This window comes from Hipposideros armiger, unplaced genomic scaffold (genome assembly GCF_001890085.2).
Source record: "Hipposideros armiger isolate ML-2016 unplaced genomic scaffold, ASM189008v1 scaffold_190, whole genome shotgun sequence".
Lineage (NCBI taxonomy): Eukaryota > Metazoa > Chordata > Mammalia > Chiroptera > Hipposideridae > Hipposideros > Hipposideros armiger.
Window position 1 is genome coordinate 569,952 of NW_017731540.1, and position 24,185 is coordinate 594,136.

The following is a 24,185-nucleotide window of genomic DNA, read 5'->3' on the forward strand; positions in this document are numbered from 1 at the left end:
CCTTTACTCTTAGAATAAACTGATGTTGAATTGTGTTTAAATTCCACCCATCTCCCTGTACGCATGTATTCCATTAGGTCTTAGGCAGGAGTGAACACACAGCTTACTCTGAAAACATCCCCATCGCTATCCCTTCTCAGGGCTTTATAAAAGTGGAGTTCGTTCTTTTTTTTTTTTTTTTTTAAGTGGATTTTAACTTAACCCTCATAGGGATCATTCTCAACCCTGTTAACCTGTGTTAAAGATATACAAGTATGGCATCTTCAAATGACAATTTTATGCAGTACATTCCACTTTGGACTACTTTTCCCCCGCAGGTTTTGGTTTTGTATCTGTTCCCAAGAGGAGAATCATAGGCCTATTTGGATAGAAACTGCCTTCATCACTTTCCTTCTTGGGTCCTAAGTTTCCTCATTTGTGAGGTGAAAGGTTGGATTCAGCAAGTTTTATATTATAGCCCCTTCCAGCTTGAGGATCCTGGTTCCAATGATTTTATGATACTCGAAAAGCAGTTAAATTTGTGTAAATCACTCTACCTAGATCTACTTTCTGGGGTTTGCATAGAGCAGCCAGGGTGTGGGCATAGCGAGGGGCCTGGACCAAGAGGCAGACAGATCTCGGCCCCTCCAGCTCTGCATGACGAGTATCAAGATTCCCATTTGCCAGAGGTCAACTGGTGTTTTGATTTTTCAGTTTTAAGCAGTTTTACAAATGTGATATGAAGGACAGCTTATGGAAACAAGTTAAATATTTTGATTTTACATATCCCTTAAAGACAGATAAATGGTTTTCTTAATACCTTGCAATCCACTGGTAGTTAGAATGATGTCCAGCACACACAAGTTGGCCAATAAAAATATGTGGAAGATAATATGCCACCCAGTGCATTTGCTACATCGATCAGGTTATCTGTTGAACTACAAGTTTGTGTTTGTGTTGGGCTAACAGCGGAGAGCCCATCCCAGCTCAAGTGTGTCTAAGGGATAATAAAAGGATGGAGCATTGTAAGGAAGGGAAGGTTTAGAGCTGAAGAAAAAAGGAAACCAGGGGAAGGGTACTGTGAATGGATTCTTGGCTGGAACAGAGGTCAAGGGTGCAGAGAGAAAGTAGTCTAGGCAATCACAGGTAATAAAACTACCGATCTGAGTTTCATGCTTTTCTCCTTCCTCTGCCTACTGCCTGCTCGGAGCAGGGACTGATCATCTATTTGACAGGCAGAAGGAGCTAGAAAGAGCCAGGTTCTCAGTCTGCTTGCTTCATCCCTGAGTTGAGGTACAATCTCACTGAAAGCACTGACAGTGCTCATTTCACTGTCGTTTCCTGTCACTTACTCAAGGAGACAGAGAGAGACATTTAGAAAACCCACGTGACCCAGGGTGACAACAGTTTATCCTTTACCAATTCACAGTCTCCCTGGTGCTTCAAGTCTTTGTAAAGTGAAAAAGTTGCACTAAATAATTAGATTAACAATAGTCTACTTTTTATTATAAGCCTCCAAAATGTTCTTTACTTTCATTATTGAGCGCTTAACTTTAGGCCAGACCGCGTTCTAAATCGACACGGATTACCTCATTTAATCCTCAAACCAGCGCCCTGAGATAGATGCTAGTACTGTATCACCCCATGTATAAGAGGCACCTTTTCCCCAAAGATTTGGGGTCCAAAAACTGGGTGCATCTTATACAGTGGTTGTAGCTAATGTTTGGGAGTTTTGACAGTGATGAGGAGTTATATGAATGTTATGATGAATAAAACTTGAGTTCAATAACTTTATGTAATACATTTTTTCTTTCAAATTTCGGGCCCCAAAATTAAGGTGCATCTTATACATGGGAGCGTCTTATACATGGGGGAATACGGTCTTTTCCGCCGTTTACAAATGAGATGAACTTGCCCTAAGTCACTTAGCTAAAGAGAAGGAGCTGGGATTGAAACCCAAGCTGTCTTGTCCTAGTTCTAGCACACACCCTCTTTTGTTTCTTCAGTTTTGTATGAAATGTTTCAGACGTAAACCCCCGAGGATAACGAACACGACCAGCAGCACTCTTTCCCCAGCAGTCGAAGGACCCCCTCCTCCAGGGACACATGCTCTGAACCACTGCGTTGTGCTACTTGCTTCCTGCACAGACGTTCTCTGTTTCTAGAGGCAAACTGGTACCAAGGCCAACCGGGCCGAGCCCTGCCATTGCCAAAGCCCCACCAAGTCTTTCCACTGGGTGGAAGGGAGGAATTAGAGGGCAAAGTGGGTAACAGACCTGGGTAAAAGCACCCATCACTAGCCCTCGAGTGCCAGCACCACACGTGCCCAAAATCCCCGCGCCCAAAAGACGGGGCAGAGATGTGATCGGGCCAGTTTCCTGCCCCACGTCCTCTCGAGCAGGCCATGGTCCCTAAAATGTTTACAGGTCACTTTTAACTGCTGCCATGGTGGCTAAAACAGTCCCATTCTGTCCAACCCAGGGACCTGTAGTTGTCGAAAACAGAAAAATTCTCAAACAAAGAACTGCGTTACCATAGAATATATTAAGTTGTGGTCCAAAACGGAAAGCAGGCTAATTACATATGGATTTGTGTTACTCTGAATTTGCTTTTCGTTTTGTTTTTCAAAAGTTTAGAGTTAGCACGTTCTATATTCATAGCTAGGGCTGACCTGTGTCAGTGTGTGTTTATGTATTTATAGTTAGTCTGATTCCAAAAAGGACTTTTGTGGTAGAGCACATGCTGTCTCTCCCGCTCTCGCCTTCGTGTGCATGCATGCATGCATATATGTGCACATGTGTGTTCATAGCTGTGACTATTTTTCCCTCCCATCCCTTCCCATTGGTTTGAATCACTGGAATTTACACTTATCAAAGATAATTCCCTGCTGCCCAGGATCCTGCAAGCCTGGAGCTCTGCTAGCATCCCTCCCACAGAATGTGGTTAGAAAACCCAGCTCTCCCAGCACTGCCTTCAGCTCAAGGTTCCCTTCAGCTACTGGAAGGAAAGAGAGCAAAAATCTCCGATGCAGCTGACATTTTAGGTGTGTATATAATTTACCAAATTGTTGGCCACTCAGCTCTTAGTCAGTGGTCACAAGAGGAATTAGCAGTCCTCCCCTGTTACCCCAAAACCCAAAGAAGGAAGGGTGTTACTTGGCTTTGGCACCGAGGCCTGTTGGCACGCAGCGTCAAACAGCAGCACAGTGGTACATTTTGGCCACAAAAGACTTTGGGGTGGTGGAAAGGGCCAAAATAGTTGTGGCGTAAAGTTGGCCAACATATTAAGCAGATCTGAGTTTAATTTAACGTAGAGATAACTCTTTTTTTGTTTTCCAGCTGGCTGCTACTTTCTCTGTCTCCACGGGTCCAGAGTTTTCAGCCAGGAGTCAGTTCATAAGGACATGCAAGTCCTTTCAGAGGGAGGCATGGAATGGTCTTTACACAGGCTTTCACATTTGGCTGGGCGAGATGGAGTAAGGATAAAAAGGCACATGGGGATCTGGGGAAAGCTGAAAATGAATCTGGAGGCTTGAATTCCTTCTATGAGTTTGCTTAAGCCACACTGCCTTAGCTCAGAATAGAGAGGCAGGCAGTCTGTCTCCTCGGGATAAGGAAGGATTTGGAACTCGGCTACTGTGAGGTCTTGGCCCCTACTGTGTTTTCTGGTTTGTTTTGTTAGCAGGAGCAAGTTATTCTAGTTTCTTGCTTCTGGGGTTTTCTTCAGCACTTATAAACTATGAGCCTCCACCCCACTGATGGCAGTGGGGTGGATGGAATGGGATAATGAAAGGGGTGGAGAGAGAAGTTGATTCAGCTGCTTAGGAGGAGGGAGGCAAAAACTTCAGACCTCTGAGCAGCTTCTGAATCCATCCAGGGTGGGGAGAGAAGGGGGCACCACAAGGACCAGAGTCACCTCCAGTGAGGAGAAAAGCTGGCCTTTCTGAGATACTATAATATGGCCGGCCCTGCTGATTAGGAAAACCAGCCTATTGTCTGAATAATGATTTTATTACCCATGAAACGGTTCCAAGTGGAAGAGAAGCTACAGTATTTAGAAAAGTATTTAGTGAAGTGTAAACAAAAGTGATTATGAGATATACCTAAAAATGGTTAAAATGGTAAGTGTTATTATGTACATTTACAATAAAAAAAATACTATTCTCTTAAAAAATGACTATGGGTACCTCAGGAAGCTACCAGCACTCCTTATGGGCTATATTTTACAGCCTTTTAAGTATTTGTTAAGTGGGAGGTACTATATACCGGGATTCCATGAATTCAAAGTGTGTGTAAGACAAGACACACATCCTAGGTGGGCAGTGGGCTGAAAAAGCCCTCCTAGTGGGGTGTCCTCAGTTCCCAGGCTGGGGGTAGAAAGGGGGCAATTTTATGATTTTTGCCAAGACTGTGTTACGCATGCCCAACGTAAAATGTCTCCTGAGTTCCTTAGCTCCCAGGTCTGCTCCCATGAGCCTTTAAAAATCATCCATAAGTGAAAGTTTCAACTTCGAATGCAATCTTTATCTTATGCATCCTGGTCCCCACTGCTAAGAATAGGCCTGGGCAACAGCAGGGGCCCCGTAAGTATGAGGTAAATGGATGTATCCGTTACAGGAAGGTGACGACAGGGATGAGAAGGAACTCCAGCAGGGCCATCCATTAATTCAAGCTGCTACTGCATAAGTGAGCATTTGCAAACTGAGGACTTCACTGACATTGATCTTTTGTTTTTGCTTCAGGACTGTTTGGTCCTGACTTTCCAGTAAACCTTTAAATAACTGTGGTCTGTCGTTTAACTGCAGCATGTTTAGTCAGTTTAGCATCATGGTTGAGGGCATCACGTCCAGAGCCAGACAGCCTGGCTTTGCGTCTTAGCTGCGTCCCTTACAACAGCGAGCAAGTTACTTAAACTTGCTATACCTCGGTTTCCTCATCTGTGAAATGGGGATAAAGTGCATACCTCACAAGGCTGTGAGGCTGAGTGACAAATAGGTAAAGTGCTTAGAAGAAGACCTGTCACATAATGAATGCTATGTGAGTGCTGTTGTTGAAAGTCCCCCGCTGTCATATTAAAAGGTGTGGCTGGCTTATGACACTGTAATGAGGCTTTATCACGTACCCTGTGACCACAGGTGCTTTTCTGCTCTGGGTTTTTTATTCTGACTGCAGTTAAAGCTGTCCATGAAAAGCAAGAACACCTTAACCGACATTAGATAACTCTGATATGTTAGTTACCAAGGGGATTCCCTGCCTGGACAATTAGACATTTATTTCATATCCTATGTCTACCACTACTACCAATCTTTTCTAGTTTAGGTGGCCTCAATTTCCCCATCCCTGACATAGATAATAATTTACCTTACTGATAAGGAAACTAATAAAATATATAGAGGGTGCCAAAAAAGTGTACACATTTTAATAAAAGAAAAAACTGTATTAAAATTGTAATACAATGAATGACGCTAGCATTCATTCGATTAATGCCATCTTTTGAGTGAATGTCATATTACACATTGCTACATAATTCAATTCAACTTCGAAAAGTAATACATAGATAACATCTCTTAAAATGTGTACATTTTTTTGGGCCAGCAGAGTGGCGCATTGGTTGGGAGCTGGCTTGGGACGCCAGAGGGCCCTGGTTCAGATCCCACATATGAGGGCCAGTGACACTGCCCTCTACAGCTGAGATGCTGAACAGTGGCTCAACCTGAGGCTGGGCTTCCATGAGTCTCTGGCAATGGTGTAGGCTGCAGCCCCTGCTGCAGTGGGTTGCCATAAGCTACCCTGTGTGGCCGGCGGCCAGCAGCCGCTGCGAGTGACAGTCCAGAAGCTGGCAACTGATCTGCCTCGCCCGGGAAGAGCACAATGATGGTGCCAACTTGGGCCAGTGAAGCAACGTCCTCCACAACTGGACTGAAGAGCAGGGGGACAGCAACTTGTCTGTTCCCCATCCCCCAATTCCCCAATTAAAAAAAAAATCTTTGAAAAAAAAAACCAAACACGTGTACTTTTTTTGGCACCCCTGGTATATTGAAATTCCGTTGAAGTATGTTAGGCAAGTTATTAAAATGTGTAATAAAGGGGCCAGCCAAGTGGCTCAGTTGGTTAAGAGCATGAGCTCTGAGCAACAGGGTCACCGGTTCGATTCCCACATGGGCCAGTGAACTGGGCCTGAGCTGAGCTGCCACTAGAGCTGCCAACAGGAGGCAGGATGGCTTAGCTGGTGAGAGCATGTGCTCCTAACAACAAGGTTGCCTGTTTGAGATGGTGGGCTATGTCCACCCGCAACTAAGACTGAACTCGGCACCTTGAGCTGAGCAGCTCGACTGGACTTGGAGCTGAGCTAGCTGCGCCCTCCACAACTAAGATTGAAGGACAACAAATTGGCTGCTCCCCTCCCCCAATTCCCGAATAAATTCTTTAAAAAGAAATGTGTAATAAAAATGCTTTTTCAGATGGCTCAGCAAACATCACCAATATTGGCAATTAAAAAATACATTGAAAATAGTAGTTGACTTACTAGTAACCGTACCCTTTAAAAGCCATATTATAAAGCTAAGTGATGATAGCCCAACTGCAGAAGCAAAAAAGATAATTTGTGGCCATCACAATATAGAGCTAAAACTCAAAAATCAGCTGGGTGGGCTGCTATTGCTCAGTAAGACTGCATTTAAGAATGAGGGCCTTTTCTATTACCTGGTCTTAGTAGCAAATTACTTTATATGAAAGTGTGCACAAATATATGCAAATATATATTATACGCACTCATGTATTTAAGGAAATCATCTCCTTTCCATACTTTGAAAATTCCTAGTAAGTCCGTTTTACTTGATTGAACACACTCTCACGTGATCTTAACTACCTGCTTCCTAGGGTGTCCTATAGTTTCTACTGCTGACATGACCTGGTGACAGGAGGAGCCAGTTTGGGATTCTTAAAAAAATGAATGCAAAACAAAGAGGGAAAAGTAGTGACCTGTGAGTGGGGAGGGCTGGGGCGTGTCGTCAGGAGGAAGGGAGGAAGGCATCTTGGCCCAGGAGTGGCATTAGAAACAGGCAGAAGAGAGGGAGCTGGCTGCCTCAGGCGTGTTATTTTTACTGTGGCTTTGTGCTGCTCTCCGCCCCCACCTCTTCCAGTCGGAGCTTGGAGTACAGTTGAATTTTCACCACAGAACTTGGCTAGGCCTCCTCAGGGACTTTCTCTTTCCCATCTTTCCATAAATTATAGGTTAGCACATGAAGCAAGACAGATGATTCCCATTATCTTTTGGGTTGGGTTAGGAATTTTTTTTTTTAAACTTCTTGCCCCCTCTTAAATGTGTAAACTAGTTCAGGGAGGTGGAACATTGGTTAACATAGTGGCCTGTCCACCAATGAAGTGGTCCCTTCCTCTTTAATAGGATGGTTTTAACCCGTTTCCTTGACCAGTGGGACTGCCACCATTTTCCTTGGCCTTAAACACTCTCAGGAAGTCACGGCTCCAGGAAAGTGGGGCCTTGTCCAAGGGGCTCACCCATAGCCCCAGCACCTGGACCAGACTCCCCATGATTGTATGTGAAGATTTTGCTCCTTACTTTAGTGGTAAAGTGACATTTTTAGGACACTGTTGTACTTTCATAAATGATCCATTCAGATCATTATAAAGTAATCAGACAGACCCAGAAGAGTTCATTTACCCCCGAACATAGAGGCCATTTGTAGGGCAGGCGTAGAACTCACTAAAAGCTAGAGCCACTGCTAGTCGTTAAGATTTATTGAGCACCAACCCCGGGCATTCTTTTTGATTACAGACCCAGACCAGATGCAAGCTCAGTCAAGGAAGGGGACCGGAGGTTTTACTGCATTGCATCCGACCTTATTCTGCTCTTTTTGGTCTCTCAAGTACTCAAGCTAAGCCTTCTTAAAGAAATAGGTCATAGGGAAAAGGTGCAAAGAAAAATGAAAAGAGGTGACCTAATTCCAGTTCCAGGATCTGGAACATTCTATTGCTTATCGACATAATAAGAGTACAGTAAAGGAGATTTTTTTTTTAAATGTCCTTGACAGTGTGGGAGGAAGAAGAGAAGTAGGAAAGGATAGGTAACATTTTAAAGAAAGACTAGTTAATGTTTGATGCAGAATTCAATAGAAAAGTTGAGAGACCTGCCTGAAAGAGCAAAGCAAATGAGGACGATAACTTGGCCTAATCAGAAGAAGCCTGGCAATGAAGAGGCCTATAGAGAAAAGGGAGGCAAGTTACAAGTGGGGGATCTTTGTGGCAAAAAGGGAACGCTGAAATGCTCAACCTGGGACGGTGGAGGAAGAAACAACCAAAGTTGAGTGGTGAGGAAGGGAAGGCAATCAAGATATTACCAAGAAGCATGTCACAGAGATGGAAGAAGCTGTCGTACAGTGAACGGACAGGGACGGAAGAAAACAGATATTCTTAAAATCAAGGTCCTTCTGAATGAGGTCACCACCAAGGCAGACCCAGTACAGGGTCCCGAAGTTGCTTTAAGTTTCCAATATGACCTTATCTTGTAGTTTAATAAACTAAGTATGTACTTGTCCACTAGCTCTTGCCCTAACCTTGACCACGATCTACTAAATTAATACCCTCTCTTTCTACTTGCCTGTCCTGGCAGCGCTGTTGTTCTCTCTGCACTAAATATAGTTCCAGGGACAAAAAGGATGAAACACATGAAAGGCGACAGCTTAGGATATGTTAATATATGTCTTTCTTGTTCAGGACCAACTAATCCATCTCAGGAGCCCCCTAGAACTACTGCTTTTTGATGTTAGCTTATTTATTTGATGATTTAGTGATGAGTAAGTCCTTCATCACTGTATTTCATAATACGAAGTAAATCATAGCATGGGTAGCCATTCTGAGGGTTAAATCTGACGTTAATGCTATTGTTTATTCTTAACAGAGGGAACATTGGTTTCATAATTAAAAACCTGAATGTATTTAGATGGCCTTGTTTATCTAAAGAGTGACTAGCAGCTAAGATCCGGAAAGCGGTTCTCTATGGTGTGACCTTTTTCTATCAAACACATGGTGTGCTATGCCATAAAAGCAAACATGTATCATTGAGACTTGTTCTTGACCAAGAAAATGGGACATGGAAGGAAACTTAAACCAATGAACAATAAACTGCCTTAGATGCACATGTATTAAGTTATTCATTTTAACTCAAATTAGCAAAGGAATTTTCATGATTATCCCCTAGCTGTATGTTCTTTCCAGAAATGTGTTACTGTATTGCTATATGCCTGCTATGGTCTAACATAAGACTAGATTTTCTGGTGTTCCTCAAAGTGTCAGATAATAAGAATAGCTATCGTTTTCAAGCTCTTAATGCATCGCTTACAGTTCTAAAAGCTTTATATCTATTCATTTGATCCTCACAACCAACCGGTAAAGTGGGTATCGTTACCCCCATTTCATAGATGAAACCTCAGGCAGAGAAGGTAAATAACTTGCTAACGGTCACCAGCTGGTACCTGGGAAAGTCAGAATTTGAACCCAGGAAGGCTGCTTTAGGGATGCTCTTAATTACTACACAAGGACACCTCTGAATCCATGACTGTCTACCAAGATGATATTATTAGTTTGTACAAGAGATGCTTTTAGGCAGTACATGGTCATGGCATTAAATAACACTTAGTTACATAAAATGGGAAAGTTACTCCCTTCAGTTCTCTTTGGTCCTTCAGGTTAAAAGAAGTTTCATTCTGGTGCTGGTCTGACATGAACGCCTCATACCTGCTAATCTTCCTTTTCAGTGAAGAGTTAGCTGCAGGCTTAGGGCCTTCCAGCAGTTATGTTATCTTGATTTTTATGGCAAGAGATACTGGCTTTCCATTTGTGGGATTCACAGAATCCTTCCATTGTTAAATAAACTTATTTAAGTAAACAAATGACTTAATTTAAATTAAGTAAATAACACAGGCGGAATGCAGCTATGACGTTTGTGAAGGTGTTTTCACATGATGGAAGTCTGGGAAACGCTGTCCTGATTCTCTTTTGCAATTCACTTGAAAGCAATGGTTTTGGCAAACAATAAGGTCCTTTGTTCTCATATCACAAACATTCCCGTCTTCCCTCCATCGGTTGAGGGCTCATCTGGGATGGAGTCTTCACCAGGTCACACAGAAGGAAGGAAAATAATAATAATGTGGTGAATTTTCAACAACACCACATGTATTAGTGTAAAATATTTTTTTTCCTGAAAGTGTACTCTTTTCCACTCTTTTGGCGTTAAAATCTTCCTTTCTTGTGGAATGATGGTGACAGATGATAGGTTTTGTTTTCAGTGGCCTTTCTTGGCAAAGTTAAAAACTGTGAACTTTTTAGAAGTTGTCCTGATCCAGAAAACATGAAATGTGGGTGCCATTGCTTAGCTGCTCTCTGTTCATGGTGTGATGCCTCTCAGTTGCCTAGGAGCCCTGAGTACTTCAGGAAGGGTGATATGGAATCACGCCAGTCTTTCTTTCTAAAGTGCATTCAAGCATTTTCTTCAGGGAAATTATTAAAGAGCTCCTGCTTGTGAAATTCTGCTATGTCTGTTCTCTAGGTTTATAGTTTTTCTGTCAGGACTGCAATGCTAATTATGAATAAAACCATTTTTAAAAGACGAGGTATTGCTGAAATCACTAGTTACTGTGACAACCCGTCCATTCGAATATATACTTACACTTGCTAAGATATGCTTATTTCTTTTTCACTTCCAAAATGGAAAGTTCAGAGCACAATTTAGAAATACCTAGTCTTTTTTTTTTTTTTTTTGGTTTTTCTTTTATGTTGCTGCTCTTGTTACTGGAACACTTAGGAGAACAAAGAAGCTAAAAACCTTGGACATATTTAAGAAAAATTTTAAAGGTCATTATTTTTCTGTTTGTCATTGCTTTGATGAACACGTTATTTTACATGAGATTTCAGAGTTGGTCTAGAAAGAGGCCATTTGGAGATGCAGAAAGATTTATAAAAAGGAGAGCAGGAGGCCCACACTGTATGATGTCAAGGAAACTAGAGTTGGAAGGATTAATTGTAGGGCCAAAGCACAAACAAGAAGCAAAGTTTAGACTCCAGCAAGATTTAAGGTGGTTTGTCAGGATATGTCTGAGTTCGCTACAGAAGGTCTGGCAAGTTCAAGGCCAGCAAACCCAAACCAACAGGATCACTGCCATAGTCACTGCTCCAAGGAAGAGAGTAGAAACTAATTAGAGAGCTCTCAGACCGAGACATTCCCAAGCAGCCTGGGTCACTCTGTACACGCAGTGATATTACTGGCTTCCACGGAGCTTTTATTTTCCTAACTGAGACATCTGAGTAGCCTTGTCCCTTACACGGCTTTCCTTGTGCCTTAAAGGACCTTTGTAGGTTCTCATCCTCATCTACCCAATGGTCTCAGTTTCAATAATGGCAATGGCTTCTTTCTAGTCTGACTCTAAGCCCCATGTCCACATGGAGTTTTTCATGATTCAGTACAAGGGGACCTGGGATAGGTCTATCAGATTAATGTCTTCTTTGTTTTTTTTGGAGAGTAGCCATGACCCAGAGCAGGAGGCAGAGCCAGACTGAATGAAATATGTGGATACCAGGCAGGCTAATTATTTGGCATCCTACTCATTGATACTCTTCAAATGTATTTTCATTATGTACTCAAATAGTGTGCAACATTGTATTTAGTAGGAAGGAGAAAGGAAACTGATTTTCTGTTAATAAAAAATACATATATGCCTCTTGCTTTAATTTGAAAATGAGGAATTTATTACATGCTTTGGTAGTAACACTACCTTTTTTTAGCATATTTGCAATGGGATTCCTAATAAATTTTTCCATAACTCTGAACGGGATAGTGTTAGTCACTCAAACTTTCCAAGAGTACAAGCAACATACAAGGATATAGTTACAAAGTCTTGTTCAAAGGTATAGTTAAACTTTTTTTTCCCCCTGACTTTCATGTCAGCAAAATGTTTCCAACTTTTCTATATACCAGATCTTGTCATCTGAAACTAGAGATGGTTTTACTTCTCTCCGTTTCCAATCTGGAGGGCTTTTTTCTTTTCTTTTCTTTTTTCTTTTTTCCTAATTGCCCTGGCTAGAACCTCCAGTACAATGTTGACTAGATGTGGTGAGAATAGACATCTAGTCTGTTCCTGATCTTGCGGGGGGGGGGGACGGGACATTTAATGTTTCACCGTTAAGGATGATGTTATTTGAGGTTTTCATAGATAGCCTATATCAGGTTGAAGAAGTTACCTTCTTTTCCTAGCTTGAGTGTTTTTATCACAAAGGTGTTGGATTTTCTCAGATACTTTTTTTGCATCTATTGAGATGATCATGTGGTTTCTGTCCCTTATTCTATTAAGGTGGTCTATTACATTGTTTGATTTTCAGATCTTAAACCAACCTTGCATTCCTGGGATAAATCCCAATTGGTCATAGTGCATAATTCTTTTTATATGTTGCTGGATTCAGTTTGCCAGTATTTTGTTGAGGATATTTGCATCTTTTTCCAGCTTTTTTATAGTTATTGTCTCTAGGTTCTTTGTTTGCCATTTTCACCGAATCAGTAACTTTAACCTTTACATATTAAGATTAATCTCTTGCACTCATGTTGGTTGATTGCTAACTCAGATGACTGTCAGCTGCTTCATTCCAGGACTATTTCCTTGGCCTATAGTTGTTCTGTACACCCTACAAATGCTTACCACCAAAATGCTCAGTACTCAATTTATAAAGAAGTTTTGTTTTGTTTTGTTTTTTCATTGCTCTCAACTTATCCTCAAGTGGGACTAGTTCACATTTACCAATAATTTCAGGAGTGGCTATGGAAACCTGAGCTCACTGGCATCATATTTCCAATTTATTTGGTGATAATGTAGCACAGTTTATTAATTCAAGCCCTGGGACTGGCTGAGCCACCTTTAATTTAGCTAAGAAGAAGCTCATCATTGGACTCTGATATTTGGGTTCCTAATCCCTGATAGACTAGATCTAAGGCTACAGAAGAGAGCTCTCTGGGATTTTTTCCATTTTGTATGTGCTGGCCATAGTTTTGGAAAGCACAGGCATAAAACAGTACTTGCATCTTCTCTTCTCCTTTTTGTCACTTTTTTTGGGAGAAAGGAGACAGAACACCTAGCTGAACACATGGTACCAAAGCCTTGCCAAGTGATGGTGAAGTCACACGTGTGAAGCCTCCGAGGTTTAGAGTGCATGGTTCAATATAATTGCGCTTGTTGAGCAGGGATGGCAGGTACCAAGACATGGACTTGGTCTGCCTTTTAGTTTGAACTAACTACATCATCAGTGGAAAATGATTTTTGTTATTTGATTAGAGCTGTAGGATTAGTCAACTCTCATTGTGGTAACTCAGACCTTTTATAACTGTTTTCAGAGAGAGAGGAAGAAAAGAAAACGAGAGAGAACTACTCTGACCATGGTCTACAGCCAGGCTTCTGTCACTAAGCAATAAAGAAAAAGCTCAAGTAGCCCTTGCATAAGTGGGAATTTGTGGTTTCTAAAGCTGCCCATTCCCCAAACGACTAAAATATGTTATTGGCATTTGGCACTGTTTCCTATGTTTTGCTCTCCTTAAATTTCTCTTTAAAAGGGCTTGAGTTTAAAGGCGGAACCACTGAAAAATGCAATTTAGTCATAGAACTGTGAAAGGCCAGCCCAGAGTTAACCCCAGGATGCCCTGTTTTGTTTTGTTAAACCAGAACCTTGACCCAGGCTTATTCCCAGGGGATGCCAGAAAGCCTAAGGGTCGGGGGAGGGAAGGAAAAGAGGGAGGCAGAGGAAAGAAAACGAGTAGGCCGGACAAGCCCTGGGATGGTGCCACCATGCCCCAACGGCTTCCCTCCCTCACCAGGCTGAGTGACTCCGTGATTCACACTGTAGAGAGCAGGAGAAAGGGAAGGGAAATTGAAGAACCACCCACAGCCAAGGAGAAGAGTGAGAGGGCTCGGTGGTGGTACAGTCTCCCATACCACAAGCTGTCACGGGACAGAACATAAAATTTCCCAACAGCCTCTTGGCCCAATTCACTCTTTTTAAAAGTTGTGGGTTTTTTTCCAGGTTATAAGTGTATACTAATTGCAGAGAATTTGGGAAGTATAGACAATTACTAAAGAGAAAAGAATCACCAGGCACCATGGCAGAGAGGTTTAGCTCCCAGCCCTGGGTAGACCTGAGTCTGAGCCCCAGCTCCACTGCTCAGTGTCCTCATCTAGAAAACAGGGGTAGTAAGACCCCTGATAGGGCGAGAGGATTAGATGAGATCATATACCTGGCTAATGTTAGCTGCTGCTGTCAGTCTTATTATTAGCCCACCATTATTATTAGCCCACCACCACAGCTAACATTTAGATACACATCAGCTAATTCTTTTCTATGCGTATATAGGTAGAGAACAGGGCTCATTCTGTACAATGTATGAATTTTTATCTTGCTTTTTTAACTTATTAAATAATCTTCAGAAGCACTATTTTGAATTACTGTATAAGATATCACTGCAGTTAAATACCTTCTCCTTTTTGTTGGATATTTAGTGGTTTTCAATTTTGTATTATAAATAATACGATGATATACATCCTTGTACAAAATTATTTAGTTTCTGATTAAGATAAATTATGAAGAGGAACTACTGTAGTCAGAGGGTTCAAACATTTTAAAAGGTCTGGATAGGGCCGGCCGAGTGGCGCGATGGTTAAGAACTCGCTTGGGATGCCAGAGGGCCCCGGTTCGGATCCCACATAGGAGGGCCAGTGACACTGCCCTCCACAGCTAAGATGCTGAACAACAGCTCAACCTGGAGCTGGGCTGCCGTGAGTCGCCGGCGGCGGCGTAGGCTGCAGTCCTTGTGGCAGTGGGTTGCCATGGGCTACCGTATGTAGCCAGCAGCCAGCGTGAGCGGCCAGCAGCCGCAGTGAGCGGCTGTCCAGAAGCCGGCGACTGATCTGCCTCGCCAGAGAAGAGCACAATGATGGTGCCAGCTTGGGCCAGTGAGGCAACGACCTCCACAACTAGATTGAAGAACAAAAAAAAACGACAGCAACTTGTCTGTCCCCCTTCCCCCAATTCCCCAGCGCTGTTCCTCTCCCCGCAATTCCCCAATAAAAATCTTTAAAAAAAAAAAAAAAGGTCTGGATACAATTTACTCTATCTATACTCGCCAACAGGACAAGCAAGTTTTACCTTCATATCGCAGGACCATTAGCCATTGTCATTTAAAAAACACATATTTTTGGTAATTTTAGAGACCAAAAAAAAAAAGATTTCTCATTACTGTTTGGCTACTTTTTTTTATTTGTGAGGCTAAACATTTTTTATATGTTTTCCTTTTTTTTTTTTTTATGAATTGTCTGATCACATCTTTTGCCCATTTGAGGACAGGCTCTTTTCATTTGGTTTATATGAGTTCCTTATTATTAGGCTATCAACACTTTATGTGGATATTTTCCTAGTTTTATTGTTTGCCCTTGGAATTTATATGTGATATTTTTTGATAAACAGAATTTTACAACTTTATGTGTTCAGTCAGTCCTGTCCATTTTTCCCTTCTGTGATTTTTTTTCTGTGGCTTTAAGATCTGCATAACCTTTCCCCATGTTCAGATAAATGGTATTTTGCCTTTTCTTGTCTTTTTCTTTGGGGTGGGGGGGGTAGTTTATTGTATACCTTTAATGATAAATTGCTGGGATTTATTTTACTTTGTGACATAAGGTGAAGATATAGCTTATATAGCTTAATTCCCCCCTCCCCAAATCATTAAGCAGTCATTTCAGCTCCACTTTTTAATAATCCTCCTTTCTGTTCTGACTTTTGTTGCAAATTCATCAAAATCTAATTACACGTGTGTCCTGGGGCCTGTTTCTGAGCAGTCACTTCTGTTTCCTCAGTACCAGTTCCAATGCCAGTCCCAATTATTTGAATTTTACGATATATTTTGTCTGGTAGAACAAATACCTCCTCATATTCTTGTTTTACAGAATTGTCTTACTTAGGCCTGCCCTTTTGTTCTTCCAGATCAACATTGGAATCATTTTGTCCACCCAGTTTACTTTTTAAAGTATTTTAATAATTGTGCCGATTCAGGGTTGGATTTTTGTACTTTTTCTCAACAATGAGACTTTTTAGCTTGGGACTCGAAGACATACATATGTAGCTTAAATGTATGTATAAACAGTGAGCTCAAGAATTAAGTAACTTATTTGATCCTCTTAAATACAAGTATGATTGAGTGATCAACATTCAGAGGCTGCCAGATCTTCTCAGGAGGCAGTTGCAGAGCCAGTCACTTCCTGTCAAGTTGTGAGACTTTACAGATTGCACATTAATATTCACTTCTGAGGTACAGAAGGAGCTGAACATGTACCAAATGTTCAAATGCTTTGGTATTTTTTTATTCTCCATAATCAACAAGAATGTTAGCTATTCCAGTGATAAAATGTTTTTCAAGATCAATTCAAAAATTGCCCGGTTTGGCCTTTCTGGCCGCCCGCAGAAGACATCCTCCATTGTCCTCGTGTTTGGAGAGCTGGCTAGCTCATCTTTCAGGAATTGTGCATGTCCCAGGAGCTCGTGAATCACACATCCCCTAGAGGTTCTGCTAAAGTACATGTGGTGTTTCACTGGCAGCAGCTTCTCCTTTTGCCGTCTGTCTTCATGCCATTAGACCAAAACCCCATCTGGTCAAAGACTTGCCATTTTATTTGGACAAAGTTGCAATTTAAATGTTTGGTTCCGAGGCCCGCAGTAGGCATATTCCAGAAATATTCAGTTTCAGCTTTTTTTCGTGCAAATGTTGAATGTGCTTGGAAAGGCCTAGAATAGAAATGGAGCACAAGCCATTCTTCCTTAACTAGTGATCTGTTTATACCTGTGGAAGGCAGCAGAGCAAGAGGGGGCAAATCGGTGGCCAAGTCAAAAATGCCTTAGAAACTGACATTTGAGCCAGGTATGAGAGTGTGTTCCTTGAGAGGAGCTGTGGTGGAGTGGGAAGGATCAAGCCCTGAAGTCAGCTGGCCTGGGTTCAGACTCCAGCTTGGAAGCCTATTGGCTCTCTCACCATGAAACAAGTCTCTTAATCTTTCTGTGTCGCAGTTTACTTATCCGTAAAACGAGTATGATGCTACTTATGTCAGGTAGCTGCAGTAAGAAGTGGAAATAAGTACAGAAAGCATCCAAAACTCATACATGATGATAGCAATACATGATAGTTACTAAGATCAACATTTTCAGGGAACGATGCATAGATGGGCATCGTGAGAGAAGGAGATGAGTGGATGGCAGATTAAAAACTAGAATCAAGTGTGGAAAGACGGTCTGTGCTTAGCTCATGGGAAGACCTTTTAGGGCCGGGCACGCCAAGGAGTTGAGAACTTATCCTGTAGGGGCTGAAGAGGCTTCGGGGGTTTCATCAGAGAAATGACAGCTCTCAGATGACACTAAAGCATAGTGGTTAGCACCTGGGCTCTGGGAGTCCAGCTCCCTGCTCTACACATTCAGGCTGAGCAACCTTGGGCAAATGGCTTAAGCTTTCGAAGCCTCAGTAATAATAACAGTTATTATTTAGTGCTCACTGTGTGACTGCCAATGTTCTAAGGGCTTGCTCTTATTATCTTAAAGGACATAATGAATTAAAGAGCTTAGGGCAGTGACTGACACATACATAGGGTGCCAAAATAATGTATATACATTTTAACAAAGGAAAAACTGTATTAACTGTAATACTCAATATATACCGATAACAAAAGATGAATACAAGTCACGTTTGACGTCTGCAATTACAAGAGGTGCTCAGAGTGGTTACCATCAGCATCCAGACACTTCTGGTTATGGCGAACTACTGCTTGAACATAAATAACATCTCTTAAAATGTGTATACCTTTTTTTGGCACCCCCAGTATTAAATAGTCGATCACCATTGTGACGGTGCTATAACAGTGATGTCCTTATTCTTATTGTTTGGCTAAATCTGTATTTTATAAGATCCTTCTGCTGGTGTCATAGAGAATGAATTGGAGTTGTTGGGGCTGGAGACAAAGCGAACAGATAGGACAATAGTAGTTTCACAGACATGTTTAAAAATTCATTGATTTGTATACTTAAGATCTGTGCACTTTATCTTATGTATCATAGACCTCAATTTAAGGAAATATAATAAAAGAACCATTGAAACCTCTTCTTACAGTTTTTATAAGCTACTCTAGAACTGCTTAGAGTTTCAATTAACTGAGCTCTCTACACACACATGCACACGCACGCACGCACGCACAGGATTGTGAGAGACTAAGTAAAATCCTTTTCCAATTAATGATGCTCCTGAAAGCCCAAGGAAAACTGAAACCTCTACAACTCATACAAATTTCTTCCCTGCTTGATAGTTTTCCCCTTTGCGAGAGCCACCAGCAGCCGCGAGTGAATCTAGATGAGCCTCTCTTCCGGCCTGGTGGTACAGAGATGCTAGAACAGGGCCAGGCAGACCATTGGGGTGGTGTGGGGAAGGATGTTAGAGGCTGGACCAGATTACAGACTCTGTCCTCAGCCCTCAGGAATGCGACTGTTCACTGGGCTTCTTTTCTTAGGGCGCTTTTCCATTTAGATTTTACTGAACCTCTGAACATGTCACAGGTGGGCACACTATTCAAAAAGCTTTTCTCTTTGGTTATCTTTGAATGTCTTCCTATTGTAAAACCACAGTTTTTCTTTCTTAAGGCCAAGTCTAAGGCAGGTCAGTCAGTTCATTGACTTTTCTTTGGATTGACACCAAACTAAGTGGTTAAAAATGTTCAGACTGGGGGAAAAATAAACAAAAAACATTCAGATTGGGTAACATACTTCCTCTGCTCAGTGCCCTGGGTGATGTGAAATTATTGTGACCTCTGAATAGATGAATGGATGTTTTCAAAATCCAATACCAATACTGTTTCTCTTCCTGTTGATTACAAAACAATCTAAAAGTATTGGAATTTCCAGACCAACCAAGTGATGGAGATCAAATAATGTGCTTCTGGGGATGGAGCCAGTGCGGGCAGGTCATTTCTGATAGGGTAGGAAGGAAAAGACCCTGGTCCAGCAGAGCTGGAAAAGGGCATTTAAAACATTTAAGTGAGAATCATAGAAAATGCAGTATGCATTCTAACTGCTTGCTTACTTACTAATTCCCAGTTAGGTATTTAAAGAGATAAGATTAAACGTCTAGAATTCTGTGATAATTATATAAACAAAAACCACCTTAAATTGCCTGGCATTAGATATGGCTGTTGACACTCTGCATATCTCATAAGTCATTCTAATTGAATGGGGGCAATGTTACCTGCCAAAACCTAAAAAAACCATAAGTCAGGAAACATTCTGATTAGACAGACAGGTCTCCTTGGATACAAGCATTGAGTCTGATGTAGTCACGATAGTTCCACTGATAGGCAATTTCCAAGAATCTTTGTGAAAACAAACATGTTGGGGACAAATGAAAACGGAGGTCATATAAAACCAAAACATGAAGGTTTACTGCATTTTTACAATGTTTACATATACGCATATGCAAATTACACTTATATATTTCTAAAGCCATGCTTTATAGCACTGTCATTGGGTTTTGTTAAAACAATTTAAACATTATAAAAGTGGCAATTCATATTCATTATTTAAACATCAAAAAATACAGACTGTTTTTGAAGGTACAAAAAGGCATATTACTTACATAATTGAGGTCCCTGGGATGCACTGAGCCATTCAGGTAGGTCCAAAATGGCTGGAGAAAGCAAGGAAAGCAGCCTGGCTTGGGACTTTTATTGTGGTTCGGAGGTGGGCCTGGGTGAGGATTCCCTTAAGTAGGCGGGAGATTCGGTGGTTTGAATCTCCTCCAGGTGCTCAAGGGGGAACCACCTGGGCTTCCTATCAGCTTGCCCAGGTGTGGAGCAAGAAGAGGCAGGCACAAGGCTTCAAAGCTGTTTGGAGTCAAACATCAAAATAGAGTTTAACTCTATTACAAGCATCATCCACACAATCACCAACATAGTCATCCTATGTTACCACCCAAATTTTTCTTGAAATTCTTCTTCCCTCTCCACTCTTACTACCCCTTTTTAGTTTTAAGAAGTTATCACCCTTGAATCTTTGTGATAGATTTCTTTTTTTAATTGAGGTTTAATTGACATGTAACATTATATTACTTTTAGGTGTGCTACATAATGATTCAATATTTGTATATGTTGCAAAATGATTACCACAATGTCTAACATCATCTTATGTAGTTACAAATTTTTTTTCTTATGATTAGAACTTTTAAGATCTCTCTCTTAGCAACTTTCAAATATGCAATACAATATTAATTATAGTCACCATGCTGTACATTACATCCCCATAACTTCATGTATTTTTATTAAAAGCCAGAAGCTTTATCTTTTGACCGCCCCCCTTCACCCATTTCACCCCATTCACCCTTCCACCCACCTCTGACAACCACCAATCTGTTCTCCATATCTATGGGCTTGGGTGTGTGTGTGTGTGTGTGTGTGTGTGTGTGTGTGTGTGTGTGTGTATTCAACATAAAAGTGAGATCATGAGGTATTTGTCTTTCTCAGTCTGATTTATTCCACTTAGCATCATGCCCTCAAGATCCATACATGTTGCAAATGGCAAGATTTTCTTTTTATAGCTGAATAATATCCCACTGTGTGTGTGTGTGTGTGTGTGTGTGTGTGTGTCACATTTTCTTCATCCATTCATCCATCAGTAGACATTTAGGTTGTTTCCATATCTTGGCTGTTGTAGATAATGCTCCAATGAATGTGGGGGTGCATATATCTTTTTCATTTCCTTTGGATAAATACCCAGAAGTGATATTGCTGGGTCACATGATAGTTCTATTTGTAGTTTTTTGAGGAACCTCCATGCTGTTTTCCATAGTGGCTGCACCAGTTTACACTCACACCAAAAGGGCACCAGGGTTCCCTTTTCTCCACATCCTCACCAACACTTATTTCTTACCTTTTTGATAATAGCCATTCTAACAGGTATGAGGTGATATCTCATTGTGGTTTTGATATGCATTTCCCTGAAGATTAGTGATGTTCAGCACCTGTACATGTACCTGTTGGCCATTTGTATGTCTTCTTTGGGAAAATGTCTGTTTAGATCTTTTGCCCATTTGTAATCAGATTGTTTGGATTTTTGCTATTTTTATAGGGATTGCATTAAATCTATAGATTACTTTGGGTTGTATGGACATTTTAACAGTATTAATTCTTACAAATGGAATATCTTTTCCACTTATTTGCATTGTCTTCAATTTTTTTTCATCAATTTCTTACAGTTTTCAGTGTACAGGCAGGTCTTTCACCTCCTTGGTTAAATTTATTCCTAAGTATTTTATTCTTTTTGATGCAATTGTAAATCAAATTGTTTTCTTAATTTCTTATTTTGATAGTTTATTATAAAATCCTATTTTTTTTAATTTTTGTTTTTTTACTGAGGAACAGTATGTTTTTCCAGAACCCATTAGCTCCAAGTCAAGTAGTTGTTTTAATCTAGTTGTGGAGGGCACAACTCAGTGGCCCATGTGAGGATCGAACCAGCAACCTTGGTGTTATGAGCACTGCGCTCTAACTAACTGATTTAACTGGCTGCCCCTAGAATCCCATTTTTTTTTTTCTTTTAAGCTGAGCCACCTGTTGGCAGCTCAGCAGCAGCTCAGCAGCAGCTAAGCTCGGGCTGGGAATCGAACTGCTGTTGCTCAGAGCTCGCACTCTTGAGTGAGCTCTTAACCAACTGAGCTACTCGGCCGCTCCTAGAATCCCATGTTTAAAGCCAGCCCTTCTCTCCCCTACATCGCACTCTGTGGAGGTAGCTTTTGTTAACTATAGCCATTCTGCTCTCTTCTTCAGTACATTTCTACACATTTACAATTGTTGTTTTTTTTTTTTTAAACTTCTTTACTTTTTCTTTGCACATAGGATCAAATTGTACTATCTTTCTGCATCTTGCTAGTCCATTTAACAGTATTCTGTGGGCATCTGGGCATATGTGTACATTCAGTACACACATAGGCTTATCTCGTTCTTTTATCAGCTGTGTAGCTGAAAGTTGCCTTAATTTTTAACCTGTGCAGTTGTTCCCTATTAGAACGAGTACTGCAGTGAACACCCTCATACATTCCCTTGTGCACTTGTGTAAATGTATCTATAGTATAAGATCATTAACGTAAGACTGCCAGGTCAAAGGATATGGATGCTTTGTAGTTTCATAAATATTGCCACCTACCCTCTGAAAAGGTGGAACCAATTTATACTTCTATTCAGTGTCTTGAGTTTGCCCGTTTCCCTACACCCACATTAGCTTTCTGTATTAACAGTGTTTTTAATCCTCACCAGTCTGAGAAATAAAATATAACTTCACACAGTTATTTTATTTTTTTTCCATTGTAAGTAAGGCTGAGCATCTTTTTAATATGTTATCGGCCATTGGTAGTTTTTGTGAATTGCCTATTTATTTCCTTAACCTATATTTGAATTATATTATTGGCCTTTTTCTTATTAATTTCAAAGAAATCTTTCTATATTAAGGAAATTGGCACTTTTCATATAAGTTGGGAATATTTTTCTCCAGTTTTTTGTCATATGACTTTTTAAATGATATTTTATTTTGGACTAATTTTTAAGTTTTATTTATTCAGATTTATCAGTCTTTTATGGTTTCTAGGATTAGAAAATATTTACCCCATGTAAATGTTTTTCTAACATTTTTCTCTAATACATTTTTATAGTTTTAAAAATAATTTTATGGCTTTCTTTCTATATTTAAGTCTTCGATTTCTCTGGAATTACATTTTTATGAAATGAGTTAGAGATTCAGCTTTATTTGTTTTTCCTGATGGCTAACCAGTTGCCCCAACATCATTTATTAAATAATTTCTTTTTCCCCACTTTTATTGTATACTGCATTTCCATATGTATTTCAATCCACATCCTGGGTATATAGATGTCCAGCACACAGACACCTCACAGCAGATAATCTTCTTGAAAAACAGGATGTATGAAATAATCAGTGCTGAGTAGTGAGTGGTGGTTTACTACTTGTTGACACTGGAGGCAAAGAATAAAAATGACCGACAATCTTAACACAATGGCATGCATGCTGATGAAGAGCACCTATTTCCATTTATATGCACGATTTGTTTTTCCTCACATCAGTGACCCAGCTATTTATTAGATCACAACGTTCTAGCCAGAAACTTATTTTGGTTTCTCATTTAATCTTAGGCATTGCTAGTCTCTAAAACCTGTAAAGTAATAATAATGTTGAGCACTTATATTGTACTTTCAATCCCTAAGTGCTATCTAAACATTAACTAATTAAATGCATTGATGAAAGGAAGGGATTTCCAGACGTCTTCAGGAGAACTGATATCTGGTTGCACACCTGTGAGGGGATGATTCCTGAAAAGCATTAACTCCCTTTAAATGGCACTCAGCAAGCAGAGGAATAAAAAGCTGGTGACATTATTTCACTTCTTTTGAAAATTCCCTTGGGTATCTTCTAATTAGTCTGGCTAAACTCACCTTTTATCTGTCTCCCCAGATATTTCCTTTCTACATTCCTGGGGGTATTCAACAAGCTTCTTTTGATGTTTCCCCTGTTCCATTAATCACAAAATTGTAGAATCTTCAAACTAAGAGGGATCCTTATTGATCATCTAGTTTTGAATGACTTAGTACGAATCACTTTGTTTTGTAGATGAGGAAACTGAGGTCTGGAGAAGTTAAGTGATTTACAAAAAAGATCACACAGCTTACTGGGGACATAACTAGGAATAGAGACCAAGGTTTCTAACTCCCAGATCTCAGTCAGCTTCGTCCTTTTTTTTTTTTTCCTCTTTGTGAACTTCTGAATTGCCTTTCTCTTATTTTCTCAACATTTTTTTTTTTTGCTTCCGTCTTTTCCCTACTTCTCCTTCCCTTCTTTGCTTTCTGCGTTTTATGTCTCTGAATTCTTAATGGAGCATTCCCTTACATGATCAGGTAATATTGCTTTTATTTTACCTCTATTTCTCTATTTCCTTTATTTTTTAATTAGATTTATTGAGGAGTCTATTCCCTTTTTTTAAAATTTTTTATTGTTCGTTTCAGGTGTACAGAACAATGCAATAGTTATCCTTTTCACCCTCACAAAGTAACAACCCCCCTCCCCCCATCTACTGCCCTC

At 40.6% G+C, this 24,185-nt stretch overlaps 1 protein-coding gene across 5 annotated transcripts in view; it reads left to right on the top strand.

Annotated features, from left to right (window-relative positions):
• Positions 1-24,185, top strand: part of PLEKHM3 (pleckstrin homology domain containing M3) — a 170,437-nt gene that overhangs the window by 111,349 nt on the left and 34,903 nt on the right. Inside the window, exon 7 of one of the 5 annotated variants that reach the window (XM_019652964.1) lies at positions 7,774-9,187. The exons of 3 other annotated variants lie outside the window; for them this stretch is intronic. In XM_019652964.1, coding sequence (XP_019508509.1) covers positions 7,774-7,887 — 114 coding nt within the window. In that variant the 3' untranslated portion in view covers positions 7,888-9,187. Of the gene's footprint in view, positions 1-3,317; positions 3,792-7,773; positions 9,188-24,185 lie in introns of those variants that run through there. One more of the 5 variants, XM_019652963.1, reaches the window with a different exon arrangement.